Below are 11,291 nucleotides of genomic sequence, written 5' to 3'. Positions count from 1 at the left end.
TGTGTGTGTGTGTGTGTGTGTGTGTGTGTGTGTTTTCTTAAGCCGGGCTATTCAAACCTGCTGCAATTCTCCGGTAAACAATGATTCATGGGGCTTAATGCAAATAAACGGATCGTAGACTGCGCGGTTCGCGCACTTTGCAGCCGGCCCGGTGGAGCGGCCAGTACCGGATTTCTCCCTTTTTTTGCAGATCTGCAGAATATGGCGTCCCTGTCCTGTTTTAAAAATAAGCCAGGCTGCCATTTTTGTTTTTCTTTTGTCTGAAAATTTTAATAAAACTGTCTGAGAATGTGGGAGAGGCGGCTGGAAGCAGAGGGGGCACCCGAAGGGTTGGCTTTTTTTCCTTTTCTTTGGCGAGAGCCGCAAGCCTTTCGGGGAGGTGAGACACAATGCAATTGCACTTTAAAGAAAAAAAAAAAAGGAAGCCGCTGGGCGATTTGGGGGGGGAGCTGGGAATTTAAAGTTAACTCCGAAAGTTTTCTTTTCTTTTTTTTTTTTTAATTTTTTTTTTTTTCCAAGGCGGTGAAATGCCGCGAAAGGATCTCGGGGTCCATTTCTCCCCGCAGCCAGTCAGTCGCCTTTGCAGGAATTTTGGGAAAAAGTTAACTGCCAGTTTCCTCAGAGCTGCGGGGGGCATGTGGAGGTTGGGGATGGGGGTTTGAGGGGACCAGGAAACATCTTTTGGAAGGGGCTCTGTAAAAATGGTATTGTAAGGAATTATAGTCTCAGATTTAGGGGAGAGGGCTGGCAGTAGGGGCTCGGAGTGGGGCCAGGGTTTCCGACTAAGCCCCTTGGCATGAGGAAATAATCTTGCTCCCGCATCCTGCCCTTGAGCAACGTGTGCGGGGAGTGGGGCTGTTTCCTTCATGGGTGGCCGGGGTAGGGTGGGGGTGCTTGTATTCGGGAATCCTGCCCTGGGCGCTGGGATGGCTCCGGGAGCCCTTGGACAAGTGTGCTTGGTTGGCAGTTGTAGAACCCCTTCCCCAACCTGGTGGGCCTTCTGGCCCCTGGAGGTAGCATCTGGTGGTGAATGCCCAGGGGCATGGGCTCTTGACTGGGTGCAGGTGGGCAGCCCCAGTGGGTCCTGTCTGAGGGGAAGAGGGGCAGGTGAAATTGTCTGTTGGGGGTGGGGACTCACCTGTTTTACTAGTGGGGGTAGTCTGAGCCTTTCCTCTGTGGTGGCTCCTACCCACTTCTCCCACCCCTACCAGCGCCCTGGCAGCTCCCTTGTTGGAGGCAGTTTGGACTTAAGTGAAGTTCATGAAGTAGCTTGCTGGACAGGTCAGGGTCTGCTGGCTTTGCAAGCTGCAGAGGGGATCTGAAGTCCAGGTCAGGGGTAGCTGGTGCTGTCCAAGGCACCAGGGCACATTGGGCCTGGTCTTCCCTCTGTTGGGAAAGTATCTATCCTGGGGGCACCGTAAGGCTGTCTGGCGCCTGCCCCAGCGTCTCTTGGAGGCGAGACCCCTCTAGCCTCACTCCTGGTCTCTCTCCTGGCTCCACAAGGCAGTGTAAGCTCCCTGAGAGCAGAGTCAGGGGTTGAAGCTTGGGGTTTAGGGCTTCAGGGTTGTAGAACTTGGCATGCCTGGGCCAGAGGGTACCAAGCCAGGCATTTTTCAAATGGAGAAACTGAGGTCCAGAGAGAAGAGACTTGCCAGAGGTCACACTGCCAGTTCGGAGAGCTGAATCAGGGACCCAGGTGTTCAGACTCGCACTTCTAGGCTCTCTCCACTGTTCTCTGGCCCTGACCCCTGGGAGAGTCATTTTGCACAGAACTGGACTAGAATGGGACAGCATGTCTGCCTTCACCACCCCACTCCTTGCCCCTATCGTACCACTCCCTGAGTGAATGGAACTTACGGTATATACAGTGTAGTGCATGGTCTTTATCACACCCGCCTTTCCCAGAAACTCGTCAAGGTGGGGATATGGAACTCCATATTAAAATTTAGAATACTGAGGCTTGGAGAGGTTGAGCAGTGGCAGAGGAAGGCTTACATTCAGGCTTCCAGGTTCCTTGAACAGGGGTGCATTCTCCTAGGTGGACTTTGGTGTGCATGGGTGTGGGACTCCTTCTCACCTTCTAGTTTTTGATCTCTCAAATTCTGCTGACACGGCGATGGTGTAAAAATCTAGAGGCCCTACCCCTATGGAATATCAGAGCTGAAAAGGTGCTGAGAAGTCATCTGGGCTCAGAGAGGGGAAGCCCCTAGATTGAAGTCACCCCCGATTCCGAGTCCCGGCTAGGACCAGAGCCCTGATCTCCTGTCTCCCTTCTGCTGTGAGACACTCAGAGGGAAGAGGGAGCCACTCGACCGACTGCCAGACTCCACTGTGCCCAGGAGAACTGTGACTGCAGGTAGTGACGGGACTGTGAGCACCGTAATAGCCAGCACTTGGTGGAGACGTGGGCTTATCCCAGGGACTGAGCAACAGACTCTCTGCAGCCTTGGGGAATGGATGCAAGATGGCGCCAGATGGAGAAGAAGCTAGTGTGTGGGTGAAGTGTGGACCGGGTCTGAAGCTAGCCTGGCCCCAGCCCGTCCTTGGGCAGGTACTTCCCTGCCCTGCCTCTCTGTAAAGTAAGAGTTGTTCCTTCATCCGTCAGTTTATCTGCCATACATTAGTTTATTCATTTATTGGATTGCTAGGTCATTCCTTTATTTTTTTTTCATTATTCATTCATTAGTTCATTAGTTAATTATTTTAGTAGTCCACCCATCATCCACCTGTCCATCCATCCATCCATCCATCTATCCATCTATCTATCTGTCCGTCCATCATCCATCCATCCACCCATCCAATCCCTGGCACACCTACCCCAGGTTGGACAGCCATGTGAGAGATACAGGTGCGGTCCTCAGGGGCTCCAAAGCCAACAGGGAAAAAGGTATGAGACTGCAGGTGCGTATAGCACTAGTCAGGGCTGTATTTGTGGGTGTCTACAGGAATCCCCAGGAAAGGTTTCTTGGAGAAGAAGAGGCTTACAGATACCAGGGGAGCCCACAGGCCATCACAATGGATCTGGGTCTTGGGGCCAAGTACCATTTGTGAATTGAACATGACGGTTTGCACAGGGTGGTGCATATCTTGTGTGACTTTGGGCACATTCTTCTCCTCTCTGAGCCTTGGTTTCTTGATCTTTAAAATGGGATACTCTCTGTGAATCTCATGGGTTGTTGGGAGTGAGAACAAGAGTGTCTGCAATGTCTCCCAGCCCTGGCCACACATGTGGTAGGAGCTCAGTATACACCAACTGGAATACAAGGATTACTGATGACCAGCCTAGGCCCTACCTGGATTTTGAAAATCATCGTGGTGTTTTCAGAATGAGCCAAATGATCTGGGGACCCTGAAAGCCCTGCCTCAACCATGTCACTCCCCTGCTGACACTCTTCTAATGTTTCCTAGGCATTTCAAAGAACAAAAATCCAAAGTCCTACAAGGGACTGTGGGCCTACAGGCCACCCCTCATTCTCACCACCTCCAGCCACACTGGGTCTTTCTGCACCTTGAATTTACCAAGCCTCTTGGCAGGGCCTTTGCGTTCCCCACCTGGAATGCTTTCCCCTAAATATTTGCATGGCTGGCACCTTCTTTCACAGGTTTTGACTCAATTGTCACCTTCTCAAAGGGGCTTCCCTGACCACCTGCTCTGTAATAGCTTCCTACTGTCACTCTTGGTCATGTCACCCCATGTATTTTTTCTGCAGCTCTTATCAGGATCCCAAATTTTCTCATTTGTTTATTTGCACTTCTTGCCTGTCTACACTGCTGGAACATGCTTAAATCCCATGCAGGTGAGTAGGCAGGTTAGCTCCAGCACGGTGTGGCTGGGGCTGTAGTGGAGGTGAGGAAATGCTGGGGAGCCCAGGTGCGGCAGTGGCCCTGGCAGCGCCTAGGAGATGAAGTGACACTGAGCTCTGTCCTCTCCTCCCCTGGGAGGCTCCGTGCTGTTGTTAAGAAATAATGAGATGATTAAATCACAGGATCTAAGAATCCCAGTCTCTTCCAATCTCAGAACCTTAGCATTGAGCAGCTTTCTGCCTCAGAACCTTTGACACTTGGAGCGTTTGCATGATCTGATCCGGGATTTAGAATCGTACCAAGGGGACCCTCACTGCCTTACCTATTTAGCGGCACAGAGTGCTTACTTTGTGTCAGGTCACATTATAAAGAGCTTTATAAATGTTAATGTATTTAATCCTCATTATGCTCATTTTACAGATGAGGAAATCGAGGCACAGAGAAATTAGGTAACTTGCTGGAGTTCATGGACCTTGTCAGGGGCATCGTGGGATTTGAACCCAGCACTCTGGGGCTCCTCCTTAGAATCACACAGTTGTAGAGGGGAAGCCCAGCCCCACCCACCCCTGCATAGAGCAGGAATCCCCTTCCCACACCCTTGACAAAAGGGCCTCTGACCTCGGTGAGAGTGTTGGGCAGGGGGACTCCTTCGTCCTCAGGCCCCCCAGTCTCCCCTTGTCAGATAGTTGTCACTGCTGGAAAGATTTTTTTAATAAAGTGTCAAGTGCTGCACCTCCCCTGTAAAGAACACTTGGGAAGTGATGTGAATGTTTTGGTTTCCCAGTGCTTTTGACCTTGTGGCTTTGTGACTTCAGTATCCTTTCTCCCAACTGGGTTGTGAGCTCCTTGAGGGCAGCCAGCCTCCGTGCATGGTATTGAATGAATGTATGTATGTATGTATAAATGAATGGATAGGTGAATGAATGAATGGCGTGTACAAAGAACGCTTCCCGAGCGCCTATCTCTGTAGCACTGTGCTAGGCACTTGTTCTAGGGTATTGGACAGGCTTGGTGTACTTAGGGAAAGAGGACAGTATCTCTCCATGTAGCCCCAAGCAAGTCTATATCTGATGCTGTTTGTGTCCCCCATTCTTGAAGAACCCCTCTGAGATCTAAGGTCATGCACTAATTGGAGAGAGGTAGACCTCACAGATTATCCAGTGGAACCTTATTTTGTGCATTGTGGAAAATGAAGGGGGAAGGTAGAGGAGTAGGCCTTATTGAAGGACACTCACATTGGGCGATGCTTTTGCCCAATAGGCTTGTCGCTCCCCGGGTGCCAGCGTGCTGCCACAGTATGTGCCTGGGGTTCAAAGACAGGAACAGGCCTCTTTGGGGAAGCTACTCCCTTGGTAGCCCTGGTCTCACTTCCACAATGGCGGCACACTCCTGGATGCATAGGCTGTACGAGGGCCTAGTGCCTAGCCTGGCACTAGGGTGGTATTTGGGAAGTGGGCGTGCATGGTGGAAGTGGGTTGGAGGCTATGGGGATGGCTTCTTGACACCCAGGTCGGAGGTGGCTTTGGAGGCTAGGTAGGATTTGGGGAGCATACCAAGTAGTGTCTTTCGTGGATAAGGTGTGTGGGGGAGGCCCAGGGATTTGGCTCTGGGGCCCAAAGCATCCTGTCTTGTCCCTTCCTCATCCATGTGGCCACAGAATTCATTTCCTCTGTCCCCACCACCTGGGTCCTTCTCTGAGCTTTGGGCAAAAGCTTTTTGCTCTTTCAGGGGACAGTTTAGCCATTTCAAGTTCCGGGGTTCGACACCTGGCTAGGGTGGGCACATCCCCCAGACACATTCAAACACACACACTTTTACATATAAGGTGTGAGCAAAAGATACGGTGAAAGTTTAAATTAAAAAAATTTATTACAGTAAAAGACACATTGCTATTAATCCCCCTCAAAATACTCCCCCTTGCTTCAAACACTCTTATCCCATCGTTCTTGCCACTTTCTGAAGCAGTTCTGGAAGTCCTCTTTTGTGAGTGTCTTTAGTTGTGCTGTCGTGGCTGCCTCGATGTCCTGAATCAATTCAAAACGTTTACCTATTATTTTTATGGTCATTTTGACTTTGGGGAAGAGCCAGAAGTCACACGGTGCCAGATCCAGTGAACAAGGTGGATGAGGACACACTGTTGTTTTTATTTGACAGAAATTGCCGTACCAGAAGCGATGTGTGGCATGGAATGTTGTCATGCTGGAGGATAATGGATGGCATACTTTAAAACACCTTCTCTCAACCGTAGCTTACACCTGACTGACTGCACCAAACGAGTTGAAACTTGTCACACACTGTTACTAAGGTTCGATGAGCCACTTACGGTATTGAAGATCCCTGCCTTTCCATTGGCTGGCACTCAGCAGCAATATTCACCGTATTTTGTGATCACAGCGGAAAGCCTCCGTGTCACACATTACTTCTGGTACGGCAATTTCTGTCAAATAAAAACATTACAATGTGTCCTCATCCACCTTATTCACCAGATCTGGCATCGTGCGACTTGCTGGCTCTTCCCCAAAGTCAAAATGACCATGAAAGGTAAATGTTTTGAATCAATTCAGGACATCGAGGCAGCCACGACAGCGCAACTAAAGACACTCATGAAAGAGGACTTCCAGAACTGCTTCAGAAAGTGGCAAGAACAATTGGATAAGTGTATTCAAAACGAGGGGGAGTATTTTGAGGGGGATTAATGGCAATGTGTCTTTTACTGGAATAAATTTTTTTAAATGTAAACATTCACTGTATTTTTTCATCACACCTCGTATTCCACCCGAGATGCCCTGAAGTGGGTCAGCAGGAGCCAGGAGTCAGGAGGCATGTCTGCTGGAGTGTGCCTCCACACACATGATGCACACATCACACAGGCATACATGCGCTCCTGCCACCCACAGGATTACACACACAAGTGGATATCTGTGTGCACCCTCCCAGGAAATGACAAACAGCTGCGCGCCTCCCCCTCAGCATGTACTTTCACATGCATGGTACACACCAGGTTGAGTGTCTGCACACAGGTGTCCTCGTGCACATGTGTGTTTTTCCATGCAGGTGCATTTGCATGTGCACATTCACAGACACCTGTGTCACCTCACATTCTGAATGTTTGTGCACGCGATCCCTCAGGCACACCCTTGCACTCGTGTGTGCCCACATCCTGCCTGGACCTGCTTGCAGTGGCGGAGCAGGCAGCTCGTTTCCATCTCCTGCCTTCGTCCAGCAGTATTTCTTGAGCATTTAATAAATACCAGGCTGTATGCTAGACGCTGGGGATAGAGGTGAGCAAAACTGACGTGGGCCCTGCCCTGGTGGGGGAGACAGACATAAAGAGATCACACAAATGACGATGTGATTATAGATTTGGGTAAATGCTGGGAAGGAACTACGTTTCTGTGATGAGGGCTTCCTGTAGCTTTGTGCTTTTAGGTTTACTGTCATGAGGAGCAGTAATGGTGTGTGCAGGGGCAAAGGTGCTTCTGGGAGGAAGTGGTATCTGAACTGCGGTTGGAAGTTTTCCAGGTGAGGGCATTCCAGGCCGAGGGAGCGGTCTGGGCAAAGGCCCTGAGGTGGGAAATCGAGGAGTATGGAGAAGGTGGTAAGCGCCAGACAAGACCTCGAGACCTCGGGGAGGATGGAGGAGACCAGGAGGTAGGTGGGGCCTGGTCTGGCAGGGCCAGTAGTTAGGTCTTCCCTGGCCCCTTTACCCCTCCCCACATGTCCACCCCTGGTGCTCCCCACCACTGTCCCTGACCAGCCCAACCCTCCCTGTGCTGCCTCAGCCCATTCTGTCTGCTGGCCTCCAGGCCTGAGCCCTGTCTGACCTGCCCTACAGCTTGCTTGCCCCAGGGGTCCAGATACAGCATGAAAATGTGCTGTGACCGCCTGCTAGGGGTTCCTGGCCTGTGAGCCTTAGGACCTGTCTAGAAAGTTCCCATGCTTGGTACACGCCACAGCTGGGCCAGGCCACAGCTGGGGTTTAGCAGCTGGCTCTCCTGCTTTGAGTTAATCCTAGACTTGGCTCTCCATGTCAGCAGAGCAGCCCCTGTGGGTCCTGCGGGGCTCCCAGAACTGCGGCACTCCCCACCCCCCAGCCTAGGTACTGCTTGGTCAGATTTCCATGTGGGTCTTTGGAATGTTGGGAAAAGCTCTTATGCCTTAGAGAACCTACCAACAAAATAACAGCAATAGTTAATATGGAGTCCTTGCCACATACCAGGCACTCTTCTAAAGACTGTATACGTATTAATTCATTTAATCTTCACAATGGCACTGTAGAGATACCATTATCATCCCTGGTTTGGTAACAGTCCCTGGGGCTTAGAGCCACACTATCTTGTTCCCGAACCTGTACTGTTGACCCCTCAGCTGCCACACGGCCCCTCAGAGGGTCCAGGAACTCAGGCTGTGATTTAGCTGAATCTGTTTTTATAGAGGAAGGAGAGAAGGTCCAGAGAAGAAATGTACTTGCTAAAAGGTCACAGCGCCGATGGCAGAGGGTTCCAGCTTCCTCGGCCCTCATAGCTGCATGACCTTGGGCAGGTTACATACTTCTCTGAGCCTCATTCCTGACCCCAATCAAGGAAGCGATGACCATGGAAGCCAGGAGGATGGGTTCTTTGGGGGATGCAAGAGGACTGCAGTTGAGAAGGGGCACGGGGTGGGGGCTCCTGGAGGACCCTGGATGTGTACTTTATAATAAGTCACAAAGCTGTTCATTTATGTTCTAAGCACCTTTCTGAACGTGTTTATTTTGAAATGTGCACTGTGTCTACCTCACAAGGTCATTGGGAGCATGAGTGAGAAATGCTTGCAAAGCATCTAATAGCGCCTGACACGGAAGAGTGCCCAGTAACTGTTGTTGTCGTCGTCATTTCACACTGGCAGAAGGAGTTCCCTGTGGGGATGGGAGCTGGGGGTCCCCAGGGGAAATGGAGGTAGAGAAGGCCCTGTATGTGTTCAAAGCCTGCAGAACATTCTCTCAGGCCTGAGAGGGGTGTCGTGGCCCATTTCCTACCCGAGGACACTGAGGCTCCCAGAGAGGGTCACAGCCCTGGGTGGCTCTGGGTGGCTGGTGGTGGGATGGGGGGACAGCGAGGGGAAGGCACAGCACCCCAGGTTCCAATTGACCAGGGCACAGACGGCAGCCTCCTCCCGCTCTGATCAGCCAGCCTCACCATTACAATGGAAATAGCCCTTCCCAACCCTGCAGGGTTACGGAAACCCAGCCTAATTGGACGCAGGACCCTCGGAAGCTGTTTCTCACCGGAAGTTCCCAGGAGCAAGCTTCCAAGGCTGGCTTGGGTCTTGGGGGTGGGGGTGGGGTGCAGCAGCTGGGGCTCAGGGCTCTGGGCTGCATGGAGTGGGCCACATGGAGGGCAGAGGGGTCGTGGGAGGAAACCTTTGAGCACACGGGGGGTCTCAAGGCGCTGGGAAGATGGGAAACCTCAGCTTATTTCTCCTAGACCATCTCCTGCTCATCCCTTGCAGGCCATCCATTCTCTGGCCGCGTATGACCTGTACATTGAAAACCTTGACCATGGCCCCTGCTCAGGGACCTCCCCTGCCCCTGGCCTTTCATCCAAGCATCTTAGCCTGTAATTCTGGCCCTTTATGAACTGCCCTGGCCACCTTTCCCTCTTTCCTCTGCAAATTTCTGCAGTTATACCCACAGCAGACCAAATGTGGTGTTACGTGCTCTCTTGCCTCTGGGCCTTTGCATGTGCAATTCTTGCCACATGGCCTGCCCTTCCCAGACATCTCTCTCTTGACATATCCCCATCTGGAAGTCCCACTTTCATGAAATCTTCATTCATCCCTCAGTGGGATGGGCTCGTCTTCCCGAGAACACCCCACCCCTAGGCCAGCCATACCCCAGCAGTAGCTTGTTGCCTCTGGGGCAGGGACTGGGTTTGAGAACCCTTTGCCATCCGAGGAAGCTAGCAGCTTTCTGTGCCTTGGCACATCCTGCCCCTATGCTCAGAGTGCTCGCCCTCCACCCTTTCACTCTCCTGGCAAACTTCTCAGTCTTGAAGGCTCACATGGGCAGCAGGCCCGCTCCTCTCATAATTCTCTCAGTGAAGGTTGATTAGGCACCTAGCACGAACTAGGCACTTGAGCACCTACTGTGTGGCCAGCACTTGGCTCTGGTCCTGCAGCGGTGGCTCTGTCCTTGTGGATCAGGGCTGGAGGAGTACTTAGAGGTGTGATACAATGGTGGAGGAGGGAGAATGCAGGGGACTGGGTGTGTATAACAGGGTGGCCCAGTTCCTGTTGGGGAGAGGATCAGAAAGGAACCTTTAGCCAAGACCCGGAGGAAGAGCTGGGTGAGCTGTGGAGCTGAGTTGGATATGGGGTCGTAACCCAGAACCAGACCCAGCTCCCCTTGGGGAGCTCCCAGCTATGTGGGGACTGGGCAGACAAATAACCAGGCAATTTTAGGACTGTGGGAGCTCAGGGGAAAAGCTGCAAATAGAGACTTGGAGGGGAGTGGTCATCAGGAAGGTTTCCCAAGACAGTGACATGGAACTGACTGAATGGCTGATGGGAACCTGGCGGCGTTTCAGCTGGGTGATGGATCCCAGATGGGAGGGCACAGCCTGTGCAAAGGCACAGCGGCACGAGAAAGCAAGTAGTTTCGGGGGAACCTGTAGGTAGTGTAGTGAGGCTAGAGGGCCGGAGGTAACTGTTGGGATTCTTGTGGCCAGCAGGGCCTCCTTGGCAAAGCCCCTGGGTGCCATCCTGAGGGGTCTAAGCTGTACCCCAAAGTGATGGGAACACAAGGATTTAAGTGGGAGAGTGAGTGACCTGGTGAGGCTTTCCTTGGTTTGGCCTGTTCCTCCTCCCTGAAGCCCCCAGACAGGGAGAGAGTCTGTGCTCCTGGCTGCGGTCGGGTGGGTGCCAGGCTCACTGTGGGACGTGGAGCGAGCCCCTGGCCTCTCTGAGCCCCTTTCTCCTGGGTAAACCCTACAGGGCCTGAAGCCAGAATCCTAGTTGGGGCTGTGGGCAGCTTGGGTGTCTTGCTTGGCCAAAGCTTGTTGAACCTTTAGTTTTATTAAAAATATTCTTGAAATAAAGTCATGTAACCACCCTCCCTACAAAAAAGTCAGAGAAGACTGAAACACCACCACTGTTAGTATTTTGGTGTTTCCTTCCCCTCTTTCCTCTCAGCATGTAGTTTTTTATAGACGTCATTGCTCTAACATATAATTTTTAAAATCTTTCTTTCCTCCGCCCCTGACTAATGTTGTATCATAAGTATTTTCTCAACAACTGTAGAGTGGTTTTAATCCTTCTTTTAATGGATCCAGTGTCAGGGTGGAAAGTATGGGCTCTGAAGCCTGACTTTCTGGGTTCAAATCAGACCTGGGCTGCTTGACTTCGGGCAAGTTACCTAATCTCTGTGTGCCTCAGTTCCTTTTAAAGTTGATGTAAATGTTAAATAAGTCATTACAATGCCAGTAAACATTGGCTATTATTTATTTTTT

General features: G+C 51.5%; 1 protein-coding gene across 5 annotated transcripts in view; it reads left to right on the top strand.

Moving 5' to 3' along the window:
- Nucleotides 1–68: 68 nt before the first annotated feature.
- Nucleotides 69–11,291, top strand: part of ZNF362 (zinc finger protein 362) — a 39,306-nt gene continuing 28,083 nt past the window's right edge. Inside the window, exons 1-2 of one of the 5 annotated variants that reach the window (XM_019659007.1) lie at nucleotides 69–379; nucleotides 2,292–2,579. Coding sequence is in view for 2 of the 5 variants with exons in the window: in XM_019659012.1 (XP_019514557.1) it covers nucleotides 7,391–7,455 (65 nt within the window). In the remaining 3 variants the exon portion in view is untranslated. Of the gene's footprint in view, nucleotides 380–1,288; nucleotides 2,580–7,207; nucleotides 7,456–11,291 lie in introns of those variants that run through there. The other 4 variants (XM_019659026.1, XM_019659018.1, XM_019659012.1 and 1 more) reach the window with 4 other exon arrangements.

This window comes from Hipposideros armiger, unplaced genomic scaffold (assembly GCF_001890085.2).
Source record: "Hipposideros armiger isolate ML-2016 unplaced genomic scaffold, ASM189008v1 scaffold_10, whole genome shotgun sequence".
Classification (NCBI taxonomy): domain Eukaryota; kingdom Metazoa; phylum Chordata; class Mammalia; order Chiroptera; family Hipposideridae; genus Hipposideros; species Hipposideros armiger.
The sequence above is the reverse complement of the archived record's forward strand: the minus strand, read 5'-3'. Positions and strand labels throughout refer to the sequence as shown.